Source organism: Mauremys mutica, chromosome 5 (assembly GCF_020497125.1).
Source record: "Mauremys mutica isolate MM-2020 ecotype Southern chromosome 5, ASM2049712v1, whole genome shotgun sequence".
NCBI classification, from domain to species: domain Eukaryota; kingdom Metazoa; phylum Chordata; order Testudines; family Geoemydidae; genus Mauremys; species Mauremys mutica.
The window spans coordinates 73,552,702-73,580,328 of NC_059076.1; the positions used below are offsets into that span (position 1 = coordinate 73,552,702).

At 41.4% G+C, this 27,627-nt stretch overlaps 1 protein-coding gene across 6 annotated transcripts in view; it reads left to right on the plus strand.

The window, feature by feature from the left end:
• The window catches only part of CLCN3 (chloride voltage-gated channel 3), a 116,636-nt gene that overhangs the window by 66,593 nt on the left and 22,416 nt on the right, over nt 1-27,627 (plus strand). For all 6 annotated transcript variants that reach the window (XM_045018389.1, XM_045018392.1, XM_045018390.1 and 3 more), the window contains 6 exons: nt 10,941-11,098; nt 15,086-15,185; nt 19,557-19,744; nt 20,856-20,978; nt 22,381-22,587; nt 25,743-25,823. In XM_045018389.1, coding sequence (XP_044874324.1) covers nt 10,941-11,098; nt 15,086-15,185; nt 19,557-19,744; nt 20,856-20,978; nt 22,381-22,587; nt 25,743-25,823 — 857 coding nt within the window. The remainder of the gene's footprint in view (nt 1-10,940; nt 11,099-15,085; nt 15,186-19,556; nt 19,745-20,855; nt 20,979-22,380; nt 22,588-25,742; nt 25,824-27,627) is intronic.

Here is a 27,627-nt window from a genome sequence, read left to right on the forward strand (position 1 = left end):
GTTTGATGGATCATGCCCAATTGTCTATGCAAAGTACTGTCAAGTGCACAAGTAAAAATCTTTCTTTATCTAATCTTTCAGTTTTAATAATCTTAGGTGTTACTTTCATCTGTAATATGTTTTTAAAAAAATGCAGACTAAAGTGTTTGGTTTATTTCTTAGGAAAACTATCCCTTTAAGTACTTGACTACTGTTAATTTTCCCCCTAGCTGTCATATGCAATTAATAATGGAAGGATATTTACATGAAGTACTACAGTACTGAATTATAAGATGATACTGAGATTGTCCAACATGAAGATTTGTATTGGTAACTTTTTTCTCTTGAGCCCAGTTTTGCACCATTTTTGACAGTCAGACTCTTTCGATATTTCCAAAATATCAGGAGTTCTCTTGCCTGCCAGCTTGTTGCAGATATGCTCACGGAGTTTGATGTTTCCAAGTGGTTCTGAAGGGGAATGTGCATCTTTACCATTTACTCAGATTCCCGATTTTAAAAAACAAAGGCAATGCACATAATGGGCCTGATCACTGAAATCAGTGAAAAACTCAGATTGACTTAAGTAAGCATTGGATCAGGCTCTGTGTGCACATAACACGTGTGCAGCAACTTATTTAAAATGTGTTTGAAGTTCTCAAAACTGTTTGAGATCCAGCATTTGACTTGTGTAACTTATTTGCTAGCTGTGGTACCCACTTAAATATGGTGTATGTTAAAAATGTCTGTCTGTCTTACTGTAAGGTCTCAAATTCAACCTATGATGTCAGTGTTTTTATAAATCTAGGGAAACGTTTTTCCAGTGAGAGACAGCACATTAACTGATAGCATTACTATTTACTATATATATTTGAGGCATCCATCGCCATGATACCTAAGTATATTTTGCACGACTTTAATTGCATGGTCAGCATTCACATTAAGGGAGCAAAACCAACAAATTCCCCTATTGCAGTGGTTCTCAAACTTTTGTGTTGGTGATCCCTTTCACATAGCAAGCCTCTGAGTGCGACCCCCCCTTATAAATTAAAAACACTTTTGTATCTATTTAACACTATTATAAATGCTGGAGACAAAGTGGGGCTTGGGGTGGAGGCTGACAGTTTGCAACCCGCCATGTAATAACTTTGCAACCCCCTGAGGGGTCCAGACCCCCAGTTTGAGAACCTCTGCCTTATTGCCTGTAGATACCAGATAGAGGATATTATTATCTAAGAAGAACTTGAGTCACATTCTTCATACATATGTACAAAACCTCAGAACAGAATGTTCTTGTGTGTGCTAGGCTCTACCCTTGCATGGGGCTCTGGATTATAGGCACATCTAATGTCTGGTGCGGGGTGGGTGGGAAGCTAGCTACCGCAGAGCTTTAAGGCCACATTGTGACTTTCCATATTCACGTGTGTAGGAGATATGTGCACACACCCATCCAAAGCTATAATTTGTCCCTGGATGATTTTATCTATAATGGAAGAAGAGTCATAAAAAGCGTCGTTTAGGCTGACCATGGATGAAATGGCAAATTCAGAGCCAGGATGAGTGGGGAGGGGCTGTGACTGAAGAAGTCTCCAGCATAACTTACAGATCTTGGGGGACTGGTCTGGCTTAGATTTTGAATGGTCAGTATTCTTGGGCTGCCCTCTGGCCCCAAGCACTGTGTGCTATGGCCTTAGCCTCTGCCCCAACATGCCCCCTCCTTTGCCAGAATCCAAAATGGGGGTGACGCTCTTATGCTATAAGTTCATCAAATTTGACTTTGCCAATTGACAGACTCCATTAGCCAGAATTCTTTTAGTATTTAGTTATAGTCTATCTGGATGCTTTGCCTGTATGATTGGTAATGTTTTATGTTTAGCATTTATAATAGGTATCCCCAAACTCAAAAGGTATATCTGGCCTGGACATGTAGTCAAATGTCATGACTGCCATAAGCTCACTTGTAGATCTCCTCTGTTGGGTCCTGCCTTTGGCCCTGCAAGACAGTACATACATATAGCCTACTACACAGTACGTATTTATGTGGCATGTGATGCTTTGAAACCTGGTCACGGTGGGTTCCCCATCGCTGAGATTTAAAACATTTATTTTATGCTGTAGGAATTATTCTGGGGAAGTTCTATGGATAGTGTTATATTGGAGGGAAGAATAGATGATCACACTGGTCCTTTCTGGCCTTGGAATATATGAATCTGTGAAATCTTTTCCATACTATTTACATCTTTCTCTGTTTCCCCCAATCCATAGTCTGCATTTTGTCTATGTAGACCATAAACTCTTCAGACTGGTGACCCATATATGGCTTCTCATATATGTGTGTGAGGTGCCGAGCACAGTGCAAGAACTAGATGAATAGTATTAAGTTATTTCCTTCCTAATCATGTATTTACCCTTCAGATAAACATTTCACCCATGTTTGAAAAATAAAACAATTATTTTCTATTGCATCAAAATGACAGTATGTGAGTGTTTTCCCTCACCTAAATATCAAATATTGAATAATCTTGGTTTACATTTTTGTGCTCTACCATGTTTGTTTGTTTTTTGTTTTGTTTTGTTTTGTTTGACTAACCTTTCCAGTATTGACCCCTTCTTTTCTCACCTCCTTATGTTCATCTCCAGGCACCCCATAGTAATAGGTTGTATGGACTCACTGGAGGTAAATGGAAGGCACAGCCTCTGGGTATATAGTTGCAGTCGTACAGGCAGAGGATGTGATTCTCCAAAAGGCTTTTGGTTTGTTATGCTGCCATTTACCCCTCTTTTTAGTCCTACTGCCCTTGGGAAAAAAAAATTTTAACTCTACGTTTTTTGTTTTTGTTTTGTTCTGGTGTGGGTGGGTGTTTGTCACACACTGTTGTGTAAATGTGTACTTCTGGCTTTTCCTATTCTCCAAGCTTTGTCCCAGTGTATCAGGCTTACTAGGTACTCTTTCTCAAGTAGAATGACAACCTGTGTACATACCACAAAGATTTTGTTTTTAAGTGCTTCATTACTGCTATTTCTTTGACAGAAGATAGACAACAATTTAAATAATTTTTTGTCTCCTTTAATCAGAAGCTTAACGCTATCTCGTTGGATTGATATAGAAATACACATGTATGGGCATAAATGTATAGCTATTTTTTGTGGACTTTGTTTCTACTTTAAATGACCTGGAACCATGTGCACTGTACTTCAGGAGACCCCCTCTGTCACTTGCTGACAAGGGACACAAAGGTGAAGCAAGGCCTGGGGTTAGTATACTGTCTCTGAAGAGCCCCTCTTCTTTCTGATTTTAGCACTCAGCAGGTTTTGATGATGTTAGGGAGGGCTAATCCCTGCCTCCAGTGTAGACTTATTAGCTTGATTTTCAGTGGCCAGCGAGTCACGCAGTTGAAATATTTTCCTTTTTCACTAGGAGAGGGCTAGCATTGTTGGCCATCCAATGCTAACAACTGGAACAGTAATAACTAGCCATTTTGCAGGCAGAGTACTCCCATTAGAGATTGTCCCTGGAAAATAGGGATGTCTGAGCAGTGATAACTGTAGCATGGTAGACTCTTAAAGCATGTTCTTACTAGAAAAGCTAGTGTGTCCAGTAACTGGACTTTTCCTTAGGAGACGTGGGGTCTTTTCCTTGCTCTACCATTGACTCACTGTGTGACATTGTCCATCCTTTAGTTTCCCCATCTCTAAATGGATATAACACATCCACTTCTTGAAAGTTTGGAGATCTGTGAATATATAAGTGCTAAACATTTTTAGTATCATTCCTGTCTGACTGAGCCTGTGACAGGTATCGATGTGTCCTAACTTTGTCCAGCTGAGAGATGCATTGACAGTTTGAGTGCTGCATCCAGTCTGCATAAATTGTGATTTCTGTTTCTACAGCTGTGCCGCTGTAGCATGGACACTTACTACAGGGGCTTCTTCCACTGTGTGGTAAATCTGTCACTGTAGTAAATCCAGCTTTCCAAGAGGCAGGAGCTAGGTCAACAGAAGAATTCTTTAGTTGACCTACTGCTGTCTGTGTTGGAGCTTAGGTTGGGTTATGTCTCCCAGGATTATGAATTTTTCACACCCATGAGTGATGTTGCTGGGTCCACCTAACTTTCCTGTATAGACCACCAGCCTTAAGTTTTGTCTGTAGTTTTTTACTGAACCTCATTGGGTAATAAGAGGGGTATCTTTCAGTACCTGTAAGTGATGCACATAAGTGATATTTTTTGTGTAGATGCTCAGATACAACAGTGATGGGTAATGTTACAAACACCTAGATAAATTGATAGTTTCCATTGATTAATTATAAAGAGAATACTGCATGTGTCCTAGGTGTTAGCCTCCCTCTGCTCACCGTTGTTATCTGAGCCAAGAAAGAGTATAGCAAGGAAGGAGTGTTGCAATGCTTGTGGTGTGGCGATTGGGAGTGGCAAGTATGTTATAAAAATACTTTCTTCTGCTTAAAATAATATTTACTGAAATGTGTGCAAACTTTTTCCCCCCGGCTCAGACTTGTAAATCAATTTAAACAGAACGCATTGGTGCCTTCTGTGGGATTTCATGTCATGGAATGTGAGGGCAGGAACCTGCCATGTCCTGTCCTCCCCTCCCCTCCCCCCCCAAACAAACAAAAAAAACCCACTGAACAGCAGTTCCCTTGAAGCCTTCACACCCTGGTATTCATGGGCAGGAGCCCACAAGTTTCCTCCACTGAGGGCTTATCCCATAAGTTAAAACTTATTAGGTTTTTTTTTTTAAATGTCAGCTATTTCCATAATCTAGAAATGGTCCACAGATGCTTTCTAAACCTCGTGATGGCAATTTTTAACTCTACTGAGCTGTGAAAGAACAACAGAGGATGATGGTTGAGCTCCTGAGGAGGGAATGAAACAACAGGGGGCTGGACTTGATGACCTTTCAAGGTCCCTTCCAGTTCTAGGAGATAGGTATATCTCCAATTATTATTATTTAACCCTGGGGGAGATATTCATGGAGAAGTGAGAAAATAAGCATTAAAAATGGTCTAATGGAAATACAACATGAGAAGAATTATAAAACAGCCTGCTGTGCAGAGCTCATCGTGGAGTTGCAAGGACAGAAAACCTACATAAGAGCTCCCCTCAACAGGGTGAAGCACATGACAATCACTGCCTAGGAGGTTAACACACCTGATTGCTACCAGTTTTGGTAGATCAGTCGTCAGGGCTTTTGTCATGGAGGTTTGTGCTTCTATCAAGAGGGTGCCGCTGCTCCTGATCATAAAGCTTGGTAATTGACAGGAGGTTATTGAGGGGTTTTTATTGTTGGGGTTCCCAAATTGCATTGGTGCGACCCATGTGCCTATCTTTGCCCCCTGTACCAGGCCTCAGTGTTCATCAGCAGAAAGAGGTATTTCTCTATGGTGCTTCTGGCTGGTCACCATGGCAGGTTAATTAATATTGATGTGGGGTGGTTTGGAAAGGACTGTGGTACCAGTATCTTTAGATACTCAAGCCTGTTTTCTGCAATGAGAAATAGAACTTTTGCTCCCAGGACCACTGTGGACATTAATTGTGTTGTGATTTCTCTTGTCATTCTGGAGACTCATCTTATCCTCTGCTTCCCTGACATATGAAGCCTTTTACTGACACTTGGTTAGGAGAAAGGACCTGTTTAATTAGCTGCAGAATGACAATGGTGTGTACATTTGGAAGACTGCCGAGAAGGTGGGGGTACCTCATGACTGGAGGCTGCTGAGGAATAGCTGCCTCATGTGATAGGTGCTTGCTGCGTTTTGCACATTTATGAGAGAAAGGGAGAGAGCCTCATAGGTGGGTGGGAGGCAAAGGTTGAGAGACTTTCTGAACAGCCAAATTGACTGCCTCTGCTAAAGGTTAAAATTGGTCAGGGACACAAGCTCAAGGATGCATTGTGTTCCTACTTTAAGGCTAGGTTTTATTGCTCCTTTTATTATGCTTTGTGCAAGGATTTTATTACATCTTTCAACTGGGTTGTAAATAAAGAATTTTACTGATCTTCGCACAGGTCAAATTTAAAACCAATGGAATTGTGGCAAGACACGCAAGTGCTGAATGCACACGTTTGTGCTGATGACGTCACAAACATGTAGGTGGGGTAGAAACAGTTCTCCATGTCTTGGGATGTGGCATGACAAGCAATATAATTGTAGGAATTTCCACTATTCTCTTTGTCTTGGGATCTGCAGTGAGGAAAGGGATAGTTGTAGTTGGGGAAGGGATAAAGTACTTCCAGCATATACAGTGTTTTCAAGGGGCTGCAGGACATGGTTAGGTGAGCGTGATGGCTGTGAACATAGTGTCACCATGTTCTCCAGGAGAGCCGTCTGCCTGTTCATCATCACCAGAATCTGTGAGAGCATCTTCTCTCTCTTCTTGGTATCCTGTTGAAGGAAACCATCTTTCCACTCTTCTGTATTCTTCTCTCTTCTCTGGGATGCAGCCACAAGGCCACTAAACGTGCCCTCTTGTGTCCTCTTTCTCATCCCCAAAAGATTTGTCAGGCATTCAGCCACTGATAATAAATTGTCATCCCCATGGACAGGACTATCAGGTGCCAGAGGGGCTGAGAAATAGCACAGTAGCTACTGTACCAATTCTAGCCTCCATGCCAGCAATGATAAAATGTTGCTTTTTCTTCAGGTTTGGAATTCCATTCTCATGGGCTTGCCCTGGCCTGCCGTGAATAATTGTTCTGAACCCAAGGGATTAACAATGCTGAGAGTGTGATTTAAAAATAACCATGAATGTCTTACAGTCCTATATATTTTGAAATTTGTCTGTTGCCCAATTTACCTCATAAAATGTAAAGGTAGCTAAAAGCTCACATACTGTGATTTTAAAGTACATTTCTTACTGTTTTTCTTACTCTGTATCTGATACTACAGTAAACGTGCCTGCCATGCAATATGTTGGATTCTTTTTAACCCACCTCCACAGTGTGGCCATCTTGAGCAGGGACAGGATAATTGACTAGGAGCGAGAGGGAGCATTAAGCAGCACAGGAAGGTGGTGATATTGGGGCACATGTTTGGGGGATTTAATGTTTCAGAGAAATAAACACTTTCGAGCTTAAATTCTCTGGCATGATGTTATTTTTTGCATGCTGGGGAAGGGTGGGCAGATAAAAGCCAAGCAGGTGGAGAGAAGCTCCTAGCTCATATCTGCCCAACTTGGTGGCATCATGATAGTACCGAGAACACAGTGTTTAAATCCGCCTATAAAACACACAGTACTTAAAGGGAGAGGTCCCCTCCCTAGCATTGTCAGACTTGTTTTCTTTCTGGGTTCGGGGCTCTCGCTGGTCTCCCTTGCTGGGCCTGCTCCTGAGCTTTTTAAGTTGATGAGATCCTGGCTATCCAGGGCAACCCCCACCTATTCACAGTGCTGTTCAGCTACTTGGGTTTATTTGGTGCTGTGCAGAACATGCCAGGATTCAGTGCTGGCCTCCCTTGTGAGAATTCAGTCTAGCTCCTCATAGGTGCGTATCTTCCCAAGATCTTGTTACTGTGTTTGGAATTTTTATAACTGCCAGAATGGCTTTCATTTGTTGTGGTACTGTACTGCACCCAGGAGTGCCCTCTCTCCTGCCTTTGATTTGATATCCTCTCGTACCTCTTGGCATTCTGGGGACTGCTCTTCGATGGGACTGAACCTGCTTCCCTTCCCAAAGGCTAAGGAAGTGCATATCTGTACACGGAGCATGGTTTCTATAATCGGGATGTAACTCTGGGTTTGTGAACTCACCATGAACTGGAATTGCAAGGGGGTACATCTGGCTGTACACCAGCGTTTAATCAGGGAGATGACATCCAGTCAAGATGACCCTAGAGAATTAGAGCACGAGGGCACATAAGTAAACAGACACTGCAGCCCAGGAGTGCAGCAGTGCAGTGTGGGATAGCAGTGGGAGGACTGCCAGAAGGAAAACAATTAGTTCAAAATGGGGATGCGGTCACACAAAACTTATTGTGGGGCAACTCATTCCATATTAGAGTAAATCTGCTTCTAAAGTGGATTAATTACAGTAAAAGCTTTGTCCGGCATGTTGGAGAAATGGGGGGGTGCTGGTTAGTCAAAAATTCTGGTTAACTAAGAGTTATACTTTACCAATGGAGGGAGTGAGTTTGGGTGTGGGAGGGGGCTCAGAGCTGGGGGTTGGGGCACAGGAAGGGTTTTGGGGTGCCAGCTCCGGGTAGCGCTCACCTTGGGCAGCTCCCCACAAGCAGCAACATGTCCCTCGGCTCCTAGTCAGAGGCATGGCCAGGTGTTTCTGTGTGCTGCCTCCGCCTCTAGGCGCTGTCCCCGCAGTTCCCATTGGCCAGGAACCAAAGCCAGTGGGAGCTGCAGAGCCAGCGCTCGGAGCGGGGGCAGCACACGGAGCTCTCCGTGGCTGTTCCTCCGCCTAGGAGCAGCAGGGACAACCAGACCTGGCAACCCTATTGAAGATTTATATTGGGAGATATCAGAAATGCTGGTTTCTAGAGCTTTCCGGTTGGTAATGTACCAGATAACACAGCTTTCACTGTAATATGAAATGAAATGACAGATAATTTGAGGAAAAAATCTCTCGTGTGGAGGCAAGGCAGTTTATCCCAAAAAAACTCAATCCAAAGTAACTTTCAAGTGTGGAGAAGCCCTCTATCTTTGACCAGCTCCTCCTTCAGCTTGTTTCTCAAACGTCACGTGACAATGGGGAAGAGTAACTCCACATAGGTTCTAATGCCCCCAATGGTGGGGTTTCCTTACATAGTTTTGGGTCTAGAGAGAGAGGGGAGAGGAGTGGCCCTGGCTAGGCTAGTCTTGAACTGCTTTCTGCACCTGTTCTGCTGGCTCTGGCTTGCATTTTCTTTCACAAAAGCCATGTGGTCATTGATGAGACTTAAAATGACTGAGGCATCCAAGTAGTGTGTTACAGGTTTTTCCACGTATGTGACAGGTGGTTGCTTAAAGAAAGCACAACTGCTGGCCGGGATGCTGTACCCTTTCCTTCCTCCTCTTGTCATTTCGCAACCCCTTGAGCAAAGTGATCCTCTTCAAAACAGTCTGTTTTGCAGACTGCATTGCAGTCTGTTGCAAGCCAGCTCTTCCCAAATTGTGGGGTCAATGCCTCCCTTCTTAAGATAGACTTTCAGGGTGCCATTGTAGTGTTTCCTATGTCCCCCATGAGTCCTCTTACCGTGACTAAGTTGAGAAAAGAGGACTTGTTTCAGAAGACAAGTATCAGCCATCCACACTCAGTGACCAGCCCAATGAAGTTGATGTTTCATAATCTTTGCCTCAACACTGGTGATGTTAGCTGCAGAGATAACACTGGCATTGGTGCAATGGTCTTCCCACCTGATACAGAGAATCTTCCTAAGGCAGCAAGGTTGGTACACTCCAGACACTTAAGATGTCTTCAGTATGTCACCCATATCTCGCACATAAAGAAGAGCAGGGCTGACTACTGCATTATAGACTAGGATCTTAGTTTCCATTTGCTGATCTCTAAAGACACGACAGAGCAACTTTTCCAAAGGATACACTGGCACAACGGATCCTATGTTCAATCTCCACATTAAGATTGTGCAAATTATGCAAAACATAATTCACAGGTCGAGAGTCAAAAAATAATTGCTGCTGTGATTGCTATTCCCTTATATAGTCAGTGTTATGTGTTTAAGAAAAGGTTGATTTATTTCTTCCACACTCCTCCTGTGCTCCTTCAACCTATTCATTGGAAGCATCTATCTTGGGAGAATGCTGATGCTGCCGAATGTGTCAGGTAAAAAGGAGTGTAGTGAAACAGTGGTACAAGACTTGCTTTTCATACAGCACTTCCAGCCTCTGCCTGACTGGGGAGTAAGGACTGGGCACGGGGCACTCAGACTTGGATACACTGCTTTCTGGGTCCTGTGTTGCTATATAGCTGCTAGGTCAGCTCTCAGTTTTAATCACTTTTATCACTGCTTATGCTTGTTTTACAATAACCAGCGGCTATAAGACATTTGTAATCAAGGATGCAGGCAAGAAAGTGGTAATCTTAAAGGGACATCATCAACTTAAAGTCAAGTTAGTTTCAACAGTGAGTTAAAAGTAGTTTTAGACAACATGCCTCGCCTCTGCCAGTTTTTGATTTTTTGTTTTTTACAGCCAAGTTTTCCTAAATTTAGTGCATTATGTGTAGTAAAACAATAGTGAGAGCTACTCATTTTTCACAATGTGCTACCGAACTTGCTCAAGAACCCACACAAAGAGTAATCAAGTAGCTTGCAGACTGTGTTGATGAATATTTAACCAATGGAAATATTAAGTCAGCAATGCTGAAATTCAGATTGCAGCTGAACACCAGAAATAAAATACTGACAGCAACAGCCATGGGCCTAAGCAAAGCCCTTCAGAGGAGAAAATTCAATGAATACAGGTATTCCAAACAGCTGTCCTTTTATTTTATTTTTTTTAACGTGCTTAAAATAGTGATGTATAATGTGCACATTTAAAATAATAAACTTTTGTGGTCTTTTGGGTAAGGCCAAGTATAGTGCTTTTGGCACAGACACTGTCTCGTGCTGTGTGTTCATACTGTTCCTAGCACAGTGAGGCCTGATTTGGAGCTTGCGCCTTGGGTGCTGTTGCAGTACAAATACATTAGAATGATAAACCGGTTGGATTCTTGATGGAGTTATTGATTATTTTCTGTTTCACTATTATTATTATTTTCTTTTACACTAACATATTTGAACAAGCTACTAATTTGAAAAAAACGTCTAGAAAGATGGTGATTTGGGGGGGAAAATACAACACCCCCTTTTCCCCCCAATCAAAAACCTTAATATGTAGAAATTTCCCAAATGGAGATTGTCTATACACAAATTTTTGATAATTAAAGCACTTACAGGGAAAGGTTTACACTGACAATTATTCTATTGCAGACTGTAATAATTTCTCATCCTTTCTCTGTCACAGGAACTCATTATACAATGACAAATGGAGGAAGCATTAATAGTTCAACACACTTACTGGACCTCTTGGATGAACCCATTCCTGGAGTTGGAACATACGATGACTTCCACACCATTGACTGGGTGCGAGAGAAGTGCAAAGACAGAGAAAGGCACAGACGGGTACTTGAGATCAATAACAATAATTGAAATTTATTTAATGTTGTGTATTGGGATTAAGATCTGATCCAGCAACACATAACCATGTGCATAACTTTAAACGTGAATAATTCCATTGGCTTCAGTCACATGCTTAAAGCTCACCCATGTGCTTACATGTGTTGCTGGATTGGAGTCTCAGTCAATAAGATATCATATTTCTGTGATAGCATTATATCTTAGGAAGGCAAACAGTAATTTAAGGCAGCGAAAACAGAGGCCATGTCCACAACAACCCCCCCTTCAGCCTCCAAATGTGGAAGCATTTGTACCAGTATACACTTTTATACTAGTATAGCTCCTTCCCATACACTAAGGGAAATAAACTATACTTGTATAAGGCCTGGTCTACACTACAGGGTTAGGTCAAATTCAGTCGCGTTAGGTCGATTTAAAAATGAATGCGTCCACACAACCACTGCTACAGACTAGGGACCGAATGGCTGGGCAGCAGTTCTGCAGAAAAGGACCTAGGGGTTACGGTGGACGAAAAGCTGAATATGAGTCAACAGTGTGCCCTTGTTGCCAAGAAGGCTAATGGCATTTTGGGTTGTATAAGTAGGGGCATTTCCAGCAGATCGAGGGATGTGATCATTCCCCTCTATTCAGCACTGGTGAGGCCTCATTTGGAGTACTGTGTCCAGTTTTGGGCCCCACACTACAAGAAGGATGTGGATAAATTGGAGAGAGTCCAGCGGAGGGCAACAAAAATGATTAGGGGGCTGGAGCACATGACTTATGAGGAGAGGCTGAGGGAACTGAGATTGTTTAGCCTGCAGAAGAGAAGAATGAGGGGGGATTTGATAGCTGCTTTCAGCTACCTGAAAGGTGGTTCCAAAGAGGATGGATCTAGACTGTTCTCAGTGGTAGAAGATGACAGAACAAGGAGTAATGGTCTCAAGTTGCAGAGGGGGAGGTTTAGGTTGGACATTAGGAAAAACTTTTTCACTAGTAGGGTGGTGAAGAACTGGAATGGGTTACCTAGGGAGGTGGTGGAATCTCCTTCCTTAGAGGTTTTTAAGGTCAGGCTTGACAAAGCCCTGGCTGGGATGATTTAGTTGGGTTTGGTCCTGCTTTGAGCAGGGGGTTGGACTAGATGACCTCCTGAGGTCCCTTCCAACCCTGAGATTCTATGAACCCCGTTCCGTTGATCTAAAGAGCTCTTAAAATTGACTTCTGTACTCCTCCCCGGTGAGGGGAGTAGCACCAAAATCGAATTTGCTGGGTCGAATTTGGGTTAGTGCGGACGCGAATCGATGGTATTGGCCTCTGGGAGCTATCCCAGAGTGCTCCATTGTGACCGCTCTGGACACCACTTTGAACTCTGATCCACTAGCTAGGTACAAAGGAAAATCCCCGGGAACTTTTGGATTTCATTTCCTCTTTGGTTAGCGCGGCGAACTCAGCAGCACAGGTGACTATGCAGTCCCCCCAGAATCATAGAGCGTAGAATGTTTCTATGATTCCCCTATCATCTCCGTCCCTGAGGTTATCGCAGATTAGAAGGCAAAAATAACGCACTCGCGATGACATGTTTTCCAAGCTCATGGAGTCCTCCTGCACTGATAGGGCACAGCTTAATGCATGGAGGCATTCAGTGGCAGAGGCCAGGAAAGAATTAAGTGAGTGCAAAGAGCAGAGGCAGGACGCGATGCTGAGGCTAATGGGGGAGCAAACGGACATGATTAAGCATCTGTTGGAGCTGCAGGAAAGCCAGCAAGAGCACAGACCCCCGCTGCATCCACTGTATAATTGCCTACCCTCCTCCCCATTTTCCATAGTCTCCTCACCCAGACGCCCAAGAACGCCGGGGGAGAGGCTCCAGGCACCCAGCCACTCCACTGGAGAGGATGACCCAAGCAACAGAAGGCTGTCATTCAAACACAATAAGCAATGTGGCCTTATCCTTCCCTCCTCTCCCACCCCACCTGGGCTACCTTGTCCATGATCTTTTTTTTTTTTTTAAATTAATAAAGAAAGAATGCCTGGTTTCAAAACAATAGTTACTTTATTTCGAAGGGGGGAGGGTGGTTGGCTTACAGAGAATTTAAAATCAACAAAGGGGTGGGGGATTGCATCAAGGAGAAACACAACTGTCACACCAAAGCCTGGCCAGTCATGAAACTGGTTTTTAAAGCCTCTCTGATGTGCAGCGTGCCTTGCTGTTCTCTTCTAATTGCCCTGGTGTCTGGCGTGAAACAATTGTCAGCCGCTGTTTTCATGGAGGGAGGGGCGACTGACGACATGTACCCAAAACCATCTGCGACAATGTTTTTGCCCCATCAGGCATTGGGAGCTTAACCCAGAATTCCAATGGGCGGTGGAGACTGCGGGAACTGTGAGATAGTTACCCACAGTGCACCTCTCCGTAAGTCGATGCTAGCCACGGTAGTGAGGATGCACTCCGCCGACTTAATGCGCAATTAACTGTATAAAATTGATTTCTAAAAATTGACTTCTATAAAATCAACCTAATTTCGCAGTAGAAACATACCCTGAGGCACTGGTATAACTACATCCACACTAGGAGTTGTACTGATACACTTATTTCGATTAAAAAAAACCATACACTTAACCAAAATAGTTATCAATATAAAAATTGCGTAGACCAGGCCTTAGTTTAAATGGAAAGTCTCTCTCTCCCATTTCCCTCTTCCAAATCTGCCCCATCCCACAAACCTATCTTTTCTCTCTTCATACGGGACTCTTCTGGAAATCTTAATCCTTCAGCGCCTCATCAGGAAAGCACATAAGCACTTACGTAAGCCCTGGGACTTAAGTTTTTTGCTTACAGATGCTTTCATGATTTGGGTTCGCAGTGGCCATTACCCAGTGACATATTAGATACCGCCATTTATCTGAGGTATAATTTTATTCTAAATAAGCAAAAACTGTATCCTCTAAAAGAAAATAAGCTGTTTTAAAGGTAATTGCTGTGCTTTTGGGAGACCCCCATTAATGTACCTGGGGGGAGGGGAGGGAGCATTTTGAAGATGTGAAATTGTTTTTTTTAACTGATCTAAAGAAACTGTTAAAAACTAAAGGTAATTTTAAACATTGTGCTAAACTGCGTGCTTTCAGGAGTCAGGAAGAAATTCCTTCTATGTTCAACACTGAACGGTCGTCTAGTCCTTTCTCTGAAGCGCTACGTATTTGTTGGTTTTGGAAACAAGATAGACTGTGTAGACTGATCTGATCTGTTTCTGCAAATCCTACATTACTTTAAAAAACAAACAACCAACCAAACCATAACTTTGCAATGGATCTGAGAACATGTATGCAATCTAATTGTGTGAGTTGCATGGGGGTTATCTGTTTCTGTGGAGCATTTTTGATTTTTAAATAATTCTTTCTTCCATAACTGAGTTGTAAATAAGTGATAGTTAACACAACTCCATCTTGTTCCTGAAGATGTACTGGCTAGTACGTGCCATTCGATGGAGTGCCAGATATGCTCAACTGCAGGCAAGATGATCTCACAATAGTAGTTGGCCTAGAGGATTGAAACTAATATTGTTGATAACTAAAAGTTGTTTCTTTAGATTCAGTGGTAGGGATTTGAGAAGCTAGAGCAGTGAGTTTATAGTCACTGAACAACAGTGGAATGTATATAACTACTGTAAATTGTGTAAGCCTTTGTACCCATGGTGCTTAGAAGGCGGGGGGAGGAACCTGTAAAAGACTAGTTTATAGAGACATTTAAAGGATACTTTGAATGTCTATTATGAGAGTGCCAAAATGTATGCTGTTTCTTTTATTTTAAAGGAATCTTGTTAATTTGAAATCTGTTTAAAAATATAGTCAAAATAATTTTAGGGCTTTTATATTTTTGTGCTTTTACAATTGTATTTTCTGTTTATAACACATTTTTCTCACTCTTTTTTTGCACTGTGAAAATTCCACAAGAACAGGGGAAGAAAATGATACAGACATGATGATTTCTATTTGCAGATTAACAGCAAGAAGAAAGAATCAGCCTGGGAGATGACAAAAAGTTTGTATGATGCATGGTCAGGATGGCTAGTAGTCACACTAACTGGTTTGGCATCAGGTAAAGACAATAGAATACAATTTCATAACTTTTCCAATCTTTTCTGATCATTCCTGAGTTTCCATAGTACATGTGTTTTTATGTGTACCTCTACTAACAATTACCATTATATTGTTCTGATATCTGTCCAAAACCCCATTATTGTAAATGCATAAATGAGGGGAAAATTATTTTCATATAACACTAGAACAGGATCAGGCTAATAGTGTAATCTCATTTTAGGGGAGCAAGGTTAAAAATCAAGTGAGTAATATCCTTTTGAAAAGTTCCAGAATGATAGGCTTTGAGAGATTAAGGCCTGGTCTACAGTACGACTTTAGGTCGAATTTAGCAGCGTTTCCTCCATTTAACCCTGGACCTGTCCACTCAACGAAGCCCTTTTTTGACTTAAAGGGCTCTTTAAATCGATTTCTTTACTCCACCTCCGACGAAGGGATTAGCGCTGAAATCGGCCTTGCCGGGTCAAATTTGGGGTAGTGTGGATGCAATTCAATGGTATTGGCCTCTGGGAGCTATCCCAGAGTGCTCCATTGTGACCGCTCTGGACAGCGCTCTCAACTCAGATGCACTGGCCAGGTAGACAGGAAAAGGCCCGCAAACTTTTGAATTTCATTTCCTGTTTGGCCAGCGTTTTTGCAGAACTCATCAGCATGATGTGCACATTGCCGGGGCACATTGCCCAGCCTGTACTTTGTGAGAAGTCTATGACCATGTCCCTCTCGTCACCGCGCTGCCCTCACCTCCTCGCCTGGTTTTGCGCAAAACAATTGTCTGTCGTTGCTCTGATGGAAGGAGGGGCGACTGACGACATGGCTTACAGGGAATTAAAATCAATAAAAGGGGTGGCTTTGCATCAAGGAGAAACACAAACAACTGTCACACAAAATGGCACCCTCAAGGATTGAACTCAAAACCCTGGGTTTAGCAGGCCGTTGATTTCACAAAACAAATCGGGTCAATTTCTTGTTTTGATCCATCTATCTATCTTTTACATCTTAGGCTGGCAGCAGACGGTGCAGTACGACCACTAGCCATCGTCATCTCCTGGGTGCTCAGCAGAAGATGGGAATGACCTGGCTGAGTCACTCCCATGTCTGCCCAGGCGCCCCGACCAACCTCACCGAGGTCAGCTAAAAGAGCACCCAGGAGTACGATGATGATGGCTACCAATCGTAATGTACCGTCTGCTGCCAAAAGGCAATGAGCTGCTGCTGTGTAGCAATGCAGTCCCATGTCTGCCAGCACACAGGAGACATACGGTGAGCTGAGCGGGCTCCATGCTTGCCATGGTATGGCGCTTGCTCAGGTAACCCAGGAAAAAAGGCGCAAAACGATTGTCTGCCGTTGCTTTCACGGAGGGAGAGAGGGAGAGGGGGGCTTGACGACATGTACCCAGAACCACCTGCGACACTGTTTTTGCCCCATCAGGCATTGGGATCTCAACCCAAAATTCCAATGGGCAGCAGAGACTGCGGGAACTGTGGGATAGCTACCCACAGTGCAACGCTCCTGAAGTCAACGCTCGCTTTGGTACTGTGGACGCAGTCTGCTGACTTAATGCACTGAGAGCATTTTGTGTGGGGGGACACACAATCGACTGTGTAAAAACGATTTCTAAAAAACAGACATATAAATTCGACCTAATTTCGTAGTGTAGACATACCCTAAGAGACCTTTTTAGCCCACTGGGCCCAGAACTTCCTGTTGTGTGAAGTCAGTGGGGCTTTTGTCATTGATTTCGGTGGGTTCAGGATTTCATCCAGGGTGAAACTTCCCTCACAGTGAACTATGTACCTCAGTCCTGGCCTAGAAGAGCCGTACTTTTTTGGGGTGATGTGGTAGTTCATTATTCCTGTCCATTCAGATCTAGCTCCCTTCCTTGAGATTCCCAACAAAGTGTCAGTATTCACAATGGGTTCACCTACACACTGAGCCTTATAGCTGAGTGAAGTGATGTGGACTCATGGGGCTTGCACTGCATGGCTAAAAACAGCAGTGTAGACATTCCCACTCAGGTTGCTCCAAGACCCTCACCGGGTTTCAGTCTCCAGCCCAAGCCTGAACATCTACACTGCTATTTTTAGCCCCACAGCGTGAACCCTAGTCAAATGACCTGGGCTCTGAGACTTGCTGCCACTGGGTTTTAATTACTTTTTTTGCTCTGTAGATTTACCGTATGATGATGGGATTTCTGCTGTGGATGCATGTCTCACTAGGAACATGATTGAGTCCATCAGCACATTTCAGATAGATCAATGAGAAGTCATTAGAACTTTCCAGTTTTGACAGATACACTCTCCTAGGCCATGAGCTGCATTCAGTTGTGACTAGTCTAACATTTCTGATTGATGTCCATGAATGAAATCTAAGTTCCTAATGCAAGATATTAGCTGTAACAAGTAAACTCCGTTGTCCTTTGGCCTCAATTTCATCTTTTGTTTTTCAAATATTTTTAGGATAAGACACACAACTAAGGTTCTCCTGACCATGTATGGTCACCTTTAGATGCTATGGGACTTATTAGGCTTTTATTAGCATAATCTGAAAAAACTGTAGTTCTTATGAATGTGAAGCCATGACCTTCATCATACCCAATTATCCAAAACAAGCTTTACATAAATACTAGAATAAATCCCAGGAGGGTTGAATTAGTGTGCAGAGTGTAGAGGAGGTGGTCAAAGTATAATGTCTATAATCACCACGTATGTGTGCATAATCACATGTAAATGAGTGTATCTTCATTATATATAATGTGTGTATACGCATATGCATGTATATATGTACCCGTGTATGTATAGATGAAATGTGTATGTATAATTAGTATAAAGCATTTGGGATCTTTTGGGTGAAAAATGCCACAAAGTCTAAATGAAGTCATTATCTGTACAAAAAACTTGAAGCTATGATTAAAATTGCTAAACTGGATATCTCACCAACACAAATCTTAAAAAAGCAAGCAAATTAAAAGTTTGAGCATTCTGCGCTCCGTCTGTGCTTCTTATCAGTTCCTCTTCTCAATCTCAGCTACCTTCTTCTGCCACCTACATCTCACAAATCTCCATCCTCATCCTGAACAACCAGTGTGCAGTTTGATTCCAACCATGTTTACTGATTTTATGTTTGTATGTTTTGAATCTTCGTATAGGATCAAATCTGGCCCTGTTGAAGTCAATGAAAGTTTTGCAGTTGACTTCATTATGACCCGAGGGCTAGTAAATATTACTAGTATTTCCCTAAAACAGTTTTACCCATGTGGGTCTGTTTGTCTGTCTCTAGAGACACTGGATGAAGCTCTTTTCTACTTCCAGTTGTGAAATGTATGAATTTTTAAAAATAAAATAGTTTTGTTATGGGAGATGAATGAACTGTTGGGTTCTTCTGCAACTTCTAACTGCTAACGTGAGAAGCCATCCTTCTTTTGTAAAATTGCCATTTTAACTCTCTCTTTTAAGCAGTTTCCTGAAACTAAATAATGCCTGTTTTTCAAGAGCTTGTTTTGACTCGAGTTTTCAGCTTGCATTCGCAACAAAGACTCCTGTCTCTAAAGGCTTGAGCTTGAGAGGTGCTGACTATCTATATCTCTCATTAACTTCAGTGGGAATTGTGGGTACTCAGCGCATCACAGGATCAGGCTGTTTTTTTATGTTGATTATTTCAAGTAGTGTGTTTGAAATATTTTGCTTTATTTGGTGTATCATTTGTGTTTTAATTATATTTTTGGTAAGCTAAGAATAAATTGTTACTGGTGTTTGTGTTTGCTGTTATGATTCAGTTGAGATACAAAATGCTTCAGTTCACTGGATAAAATATTCTATCAGAAAAATACATCAGTCCCATCTGTCTCTTTACATCTTTAATTTTTTGGACTGTTGAAAAACTGTGCCTTAAATAATCGGAAATTATTTGTTTAATTTGAGTATTTGTAATTTATCTGATACTGAATTCTAGAGCAGTGGTCTCCAAAGTGGGGTGCGCACCCCCCGGGGGAGCGCAAGAGGATCCTTGGGGGTGTGCGGCAGGAGGAGCATGGGGGTTTTTTGTTTGTTTGGTTGGTTGGTTGGTTTTTTACTTTGGCAAAAATGGTAGAGCTAGTGCGACAGGGGGTGCGTGCTCAAAAATTATTTACTAATAGGGGTGCGTGATCAAAAAAGTTTGGAGACCACTGTTCTAGAACAAAAGTTAGCTTATCCTCATTGCAAACTGGATCTGTACACAAACTCAGTTAACTGTATTTGACAGCAAATTTTCTATATTTTCCCTCATTTCTGTTACTTTGTTTGCCTGTTCTTTTAGGGTATGTCAATGGATGTCACTGTTTTTCTTGAGTTTTTAAAATTGCCAGAAGCTAATACATAACTGTTTGTTCAATAGGGGCATTGGCAGGGTTGATAGACATTGCTGCTGATTGGATGACTGACTTAAAGGAAGGCATTTGCCTTAGTGCTTTGTGGTTTAACCATGAACAGTGTTGTTGGGGATCAAATGAGACAACATTTGAAGAGAGAGACAAATGTCCACAGTGGAAAACATGGGCGGAACTAATAATTGGTCAAGCAGAGGTAAGTATAACCCTTTAGTGAAGGGCTTATTTAGTTATTTTGGTGAGGATTAAGAGACAGGGAGAAAGGGTGGGTGGTCTTAAGGTAAGGCACTAAACTGAGAATCTGGAGATGTGGGTTCTTTTATTGGTTCTTTCACAATCTTTCTGTGTAAGCTTTGGCAAATCGTGTAGGGCAGATCTACACTGAAGTTTTGCTGACATGGGTGTGTTGGGTAAAGTAGTTATTTATTTTATTTATTTATTTTGCAGCCTAGTGCTTACAAAAGCCTCAGTGTAGTTATACAGGCATAAAAGTGCTTTTGCCAGTACAGGGTACTTCACTCACCAAACCAGAATAAGTTATATTAGCAAAATCACTTTTATGTCAGTATAACTGTATCTGCACTAGGTGATTTTTGCTGACCTAGCTATCCCAGCAAAATCTCTTTAGTCTAAACAGGGCCAAATGCCCTGATCCTGCAAGCTACTCTATGCAAGTATTCTTCAGTGGGGCTGCACATGGGCGTAGGGGGGTCTTCCTGTGCAGAGCCGCCTACAGGATCAAGGTCTCAACCTCCCTCTGTCTCATTTTCCTTATCAGTAAAATTGGGATAATAGTTAATCAACTGACAGGGGAGTTATGATGCTTAATTAATACTTGTGAACTGCTCAGATACTATAGTGATAAGCACAATAGATATGTCTCTTAATAAAGAAATAAAAGGCTCATCTTTTAAATGAGAGCATGAGAATTTGTATTTCTGATTGTGCTTATATATATGCTAAATTTTTAGCAGTATTTTCTTTTTATTGAAAATAACCAAAAATAAGACTTGTATTAATAAAGCTAAAAATGAGTTGGTTTTATTGATCTTTTCTAGCAGCATACCTCTTACAAAAACTTGTATAGCTCAGGTTTTACTGCAGTTTACTTAATGTAATGACTTCAGGGTGTTTCAAACAAAACTAATATTTGCTTGCCATAGTAACATTTTGCTTTTGTTAGTGTGGGAATATATATGTAAGAGTTTTTGCAGCAAGAATATTTCCAGATTATTTTTGTTTAGAAATGTCTAACACATTTAGTTTATACGTTAATCAAATTATATTGTTTTTTTGTTTACTTTTAGGGTCCAGGTTCATACATTATGAACTACATCATGTACATTTTCTGGGCCTTGAGTTTTGCCTTCCTAGCAGTTTCTCTGGTGAAAGTGTTTGCTCCCTATGCCTGCGGCTCTGGGATTCCAGAGGTAGGGTCTGAAGACTTTGTATCATAATGGAAGTTTAAGGCTAATATAAAAGGTCTTGTTGCCTTATCATTCTGGGCAAAGGGGAAGCCAAGAATGAATACTGTATCTATGATGCATTATGTTAATATAAGAATTAAAATTGAAATAATATTGACATTATTAAGCGCTACTGAAATAGATATTAAAGGTTTCAGAATATTGCTTGAATTCTCAGGTTTTGCCATCAGTTTCTGTTTGGCTTAGATTTACAGGAAACCTTTGGTTTCTTTTGAAAACCTCCCAAGAGTGAGTGATTGTTTTTTTTTCCATTTGTCAGTTTAGCAATGATAGTACAGTAATTAATTGTCACAGTATGACGTCCTTTGATGCAGTAGTTCATCTTTTGTTGCATGGCCATAATCTTCTTTAGTAAAATAAACCGACATAGTCATTTCATAAGGTAAAAATGTTTGGTCAAAAATAGTGAAATCTTGTTATTTTTACAACTATTCTTTGCCATTTTCTAACTTCAAAATTATAAAAATTGGTCAGTAGCATGACCCTTCTAGTAATTCTAAGAGAATTTGTACTTGTTTGTTTCTAAGTGTTCTGTATTTCCTCAAATATGTAGGGATCTGAGGTCCAAAAGCCAAATTCCAAATCAGTCTAAATTTACTCTACAAACCTTTACTTTATGTGCACAACTGACCAGAATATTTTGCAGTGCTCAGTCATGTATGTATTCTTCTTTACTGTGATGAATAGACAATATAGATTTTTTTCAGGTATGATGACAAAGCAATTATGAGGCAAAGTAATATATTAGAAAAATATAAACTCTTTTCTAGTGAAAACAACTGGTCTTCCTCATCAGTATATCAAGCCATTGCTCTTAGATATTGTGTGCAGTTAGAATAAAACATAGGGGAGAATATAGGGACGGGTGACATTGGCAAAAACAGTATATTATTATAATTAAAACATCTGTAAATAATTAACTGATATCTCTGAGTTTAAGTTTTCACAGTGAGTTTGTTTCTGTTGCAGGAATTTTATGATCTGCATTTGTCAGGTCACATTACAAAACTCTTTATTTAATGCAATCTTGTAATTTACTGCAGGTTTATTTTCTGTTCAGTATAATGAATAGAGTTGTTATATTTTGCTGAATTAGGTATAGATCTATCTCCTTAAAGTATAGTGTAACTGTACTGTATGCAATGTGAATTATATGCTTCTGGCAAACAGAGTGCAAATAGCACTCAAAAGTTTAACCTGTTTTAAAGTTCAGCAGGTAAAAATCTTTCCAATCAAGTAATTTTTAAGTTGTGATTCTAAAATTATAGATAATAGCTTATAAACATAAAAGTAGCATGTGTTCTAAGAAAAATGAAGTCTAACATGGAGTATTTTTTCCTTCTAGATTAAAACTATTTTGAGCGGCTTCATCATCCGAGGTTACTTGGGCAAATGGACCTTGATGATAAAAACCATCACTTTAGTCTTGGCTGTAGCATCAGGTTTGAGTTTAGGAAAGGAGGGTCCTCTGGTACATGTTGCCTGTTGCTGTGGGAATATTTTTTCCTACCTCTTTCCAAAGTACAGTACAAATGAAGCTAAAAAAAGGGAGGTAAGTTCCTCTTAAAATCTTTTACCTATTGCATAAAAAAGGATACAGTTTTACAATAAATTCCCATAATCAAAAGATTGGTAAAGCATGAAAATCCTTTGATTAAAACAAAGCCTAAAACATGTCATGTGTTCTTTTAGCTATTGTATAGGTTTGGATTATTAATCATTATATTCTCAGATCAGGGATCACCACACCCCACCAAAAGTTAGCTACGTTTTTGTCAGAGCCCTGAAAAATCCTTCCCTTCTCTCTCATCCATGTTCAGTGTTGCTTTACACTCCATCTTCTAGACCCCACATTATAACAACTGTTCTTTTAGACAATGAGGAGCACTATGGATTTACCTCTGAACTCGCTAACAAACTGCTGAGGCAGAGGAGTAAATGAAGTTACTCAAGACTTGTGTCCCCTTTGCTCTGGTGACCACAGTCCTGTGCAGCTCTTCCAGTCCCTGCTGGCCATGGAACAATTTAGAGAAACCAATTTGCATTGCAGCTAATGCCATATTAACAGAAGCAAGTTCAGTGTCAGAAGGTAGCCAGATATCCCGATTTTTTTTTTGCAGCATAATCCTACTTTTCAATAGCATCTCCCATATTTTAACAGGAAAAAATTCTCTAAATTCTGCCACCCATGCTGTAGTTCTGTATGTTTATCTCCCATACCACTAGAGGAGGTTAGTCTTGTGGAGTAGGCACTGGTCTGGAACTCAGGAGATCTGGCTTCAATTCCCAGCTCTAGCCCAGAATGCCTCTGTAACCCTGGGCAAATCACTTAATCTCTCCGTGGGTCAGTTAATCTGTAAAAATGGGAATAATTTTCCCACTCTTTGTCTGTTTTGTCTGATTATATTGTAAATACAGGAACTCCTCACTTAAAGTCCTCCCAGTTAATGTTGTTTCGATGTTAAGTTGCTGATCAATTAGGGAACATGCTCATTTAAAGTCGTGAAATGCTCCCTTCTAGTGTCTTTGGCAGCCGTCTATTTTGTCCACTGCTTGCAGGAAGAGCAGTCCTTGCAGCTAGCTGGTGGGTGGTTGGAACCAAGGTGGACCAGCAGCCCCACTATCAGCTCCCCAGTCCCCTAAGTTCCCTGTGCAGCAGCTGTCCCTCCCCTCCACTGCCATGTGCTGCTCCTGCCCTCTGCCTTGGAGCTACTCCCAGAGACTCCTGCTTGTTGTATGGGGGAAGGGGGACTAATGTCAGGGTGTCTCCCCCTCCCCCCAGCTCCTGCACCCCACTTATCCCATCTTCCATAGAGCAGGGGGGACAAGGTTGCTTCTAGGCAGTAGCTGCAGGTCTCAGGTCTCAGCAAGCTGATTTAATTAACAAGGCAGTGTACTTAAGCCTAGGGTCAGCTACTTAAAGGGGAAATGTGCACCTTTTCTCTCACACACAAGGTGTGTGTCTCTGTCTGCCCTCCCTCCTTTCCTGCTGCCTTGTAGAGTGTTGTGAGAGTTAACCCTTGAGGGCTCAGTCAATTGCTAGTTCATTTAGCAGTAAGGCATTGCCTGGGAAATATCCCACCCTCTGACTCCTCCACCTCAACGAAGCTTCACAATCATCATCGCTGTGTACCAGTATTAAATTGTTTAAAACTTATTGTGTGTGTGTGTGTGTGTGTATGTATGTATGTATGTATGTGTATATATTAATGTAAATGAGGGGGTTAGGTTCCAGGGAAATTTTTTTAACCAGAACAAAAGACCCAGGGCCGCCCAGAGGATTAAGGGGGTCTGGGGTCTTCGGTGGCGGGGGGCCCCCATCGCCTAATTGCAGGTCGGCGGCGGGTCCCAGGGCTGAAGGACCCCCTGCCGCGGGTCTTTAGGGCACTTAGTATCGTTTCACTTAGTCACAATTTTCAGGAACATAACTACAACGTTAAGTGAGGAGTTACTGTACTACAGGATCTTTAAAGCAGACCTGGTAATGTACAAGAATTGGAAAAGGAGAAGTAGAGTCAGGACTTGGAGTAGGGAAGGGGGAGAGATGTGGAGGGTCAACAGGCCGGGTTAATAGACTTGAGTTTTGGGGGACACAATGAGGGAGAACTCAGTGAACAGCGAAGTGTGGGAGAGGGGAACCAGTTTGTCAGAGAGGGTTAGGTTGAGAGAATGGGCAATAAGGGAAGGTTGGAAATAGGTTGGAGGAGATTGTGGTGGGGCTGGAGGGGAAGGGGAAAGAAAATAAGTGAAGTGAAATAGAGAAGAGAAACTGCATAAGAAGAAAAAGGAGAGAAAACAGAAGTCAGGAAAAAAAGTAGAAGAAAGAAAAATGAAGGAAATACACTGTATTTTACCAGCATATTGTCTAGCAGATTGAAGGGGCAAAATATTCAGGCATCCAGAAGTGCAGGATTGATGGAAAAGGTCTAACTGATCTGACCAAATTGAAAGAGAAGGGAGGGTATCTTCTACGTTGCATTAATTTTTCAAAAGTATCCGAGAACCTCTGCCATCTCCAGAATCTCATCTAGATTTACTACCAGTGAATTCTGTTACTACTATTCTCTCCCTCCCACGTTTTATTCTGAATTTATTTTAATGGTAGGGCTTGCTCATTGCTCCATTCCTGAACTTTGCTGCTGGACTCCGAGACCTGAGTAGTCAACTTCCTCCATCTTGGGTGTCTGTTAATTTCGGTTAGCCAATCATTATGTCAAGAGCTATTAATTAAAATAGTTGTACTTCCATAATAATGGCTCTACCACTGGCTAGATTTCCTACTGTACATTTATTGCATTCAGAACCTACTTCCCTTTCACAGTTGCTCATATGATTGCAACTCTCTGTGGTTTTTTCCATCTCTGGTTCCAATCCCACAGGCAGTGCAGAGAGGCAATTAGGCAATACACATAGCTGTGGTCTCATGAAAAGTTGGGAGGAAGTACAACTGTGAAGAAGAGAGAAGCAATATATGGGCAGAAGAAGCTGAAATGGCCATGTGGGAATGAGTGGGCAGAGTAAGGATTTGGGTCCTTAAGAGGAAGATAGGAAGAAAGTTATCAGTCCATATATTAGGGTTCTTAGGTTTTTAGTGTCATATAAATCTGTTGACTGTAGTTAGTGGTATAGCATAAGAATAAATTTCTACTTTTTGTTTTTAAAATGCATCACAAACAAAAATAAAACCACCCCATTCTTCTTTTCTAGGTGTTATCAGCTGCTTCAGCAGCAGGAGTATCAGTAGCCTTTGGTGCCCCAATTGGTGGCGTCCTTTTTAGTTTGGAGGAGGTATGTAAAGAGACAGCACGGAAGGAAATATATTTAAAAATGGATGTTTTAACACCTGTAGTCTCAACCTTTTTCTTCTGTGGAGCCTTTTGTAACAGAAGCTCCTCTTGTGGGCCCTGATCCTGCAGTGAGCTCTTCATGAAGCCACTTTCTCAGCACCTTAAGGAGAGCTTCTTGGCCCACAGTTTGAGAAGTAGTTTTTTACACTATGGTCTGGAGACTAATCCGCATTGGTCGTTCTGGAAATTTTTCTTCATCCAATGTATTGCCTTGATTAAGTCAATTCAGTATTATGAGTTCTGGCATGGGCAAACCCCTCAAAGCATTTTGTTTCAGGTGACTGTTGTAGGCCAACATTTCTTCATTACTGTTTTATTTTTTCTGGAGAGAAGCAGATTCCTTTATTGCAGCTTATAGCTCACAAATGGATAGAGTTAAACTAAATGTTGTTGTTGACAATTCAAAAGTCAGGTTCTTCCTTCCCCCCTCCCAAGGAAGAAAGAAAAAGAAAATAAGTACCTATATGGACTTGAAATTGTCTAGGTTTTTCGTGCAATTGCTTTCCTGCTTTTTCCTCCCCTACAGTTTACATTAAAAAAATCTGCTGGTGTGAGAGCCTTTTTGATTTAGTCTGTTATAGATAGTGCAGATTAGCATCAATTATGCCTTTCCTGTTAATGTCTTTCTAATGTTATTGTTTCCTGACACTGGGAACATATCATGTTTAATTTAAAAGAAAAGGAGGGGGGAATAATGGTTTGGTTCCTACTACTTATTTTGCTTGCATTGGGCCAACAGACCATTTAAAAACTCATTTGCCAATTTAGTTAAAACAAACTTTAAATGTTCAATTTGATTTTAAAGCCTCCATACAGTGGAGTACATTATAATCACAAACCAAGTATGCTATAAAACTGACTGCCAAGCAAATGAAATTCTCCCTCAGGAATACAAACCAGAATACCAATCTAGAAATATGTATTTGGGAGATGCAGGAGCATTATTTAGATCATTATTATCTTTCTGATTATCTCCTTACAGCTAATTTAAAGAACCTGTGGCAGGTTTTCACTCAAAAGTTAGCTCAACCCAGCTACGTCACTCAGGCATGTGAAAAATCCATTCTCATGAGTGACATAGTTAAGCCAACCTAACCCCTGGTGTAGACAGTGCTAGGTTGACGAAAGAATTCTTCCATTGACCTAGCTACTGCCTCTCAGGGAGGTGGGTTAACTATGCTGACAGGCAAGCCCCCTTCCCCATCACTGTAATGAGTGTCTACACTAAAGTGCTACAATAGTTCAGTTCACTGCAGCTGTCTGGCTGTAGCATTTCAAATGAAGACCCATAGCCAGAGTCTGAATGCTGCTGTAGTATTTTACTGAAAACTCTGAGAACCTTTGACCTGAAGGACAGAAGCCAAGGGATCTTTCTGCCTTGTTGCTAAAAGATTCTAAGAACTTCTCTAGTCTTAAAAAAGAAAAAAAATCAACTTGGCAGGTTTTGGGTAATTAATGCTTTTGAAAATCAGGCTACTTATTTAAATGCCTAAATATTGGTTTACAAGTCAAATGTTAGGTATCCATTTTTGAAAATCTTGGCCATAGTGCTCAGAATGTTAGTAGGTACTTGACCTCTACATTAGCGTTTCCACTCTTGCTACCTCCAGTGGTGCTTGACCCAGTGTTAGCAATAGCAGTAAATTTTAGAGAAGAAAGACTAGTGGACACATAGTCGAATATTGTGCATGCCCAAGACCAAAGCTGAAAGCATAGAGACCATTGTTCTGGTTGTTAAAATATTT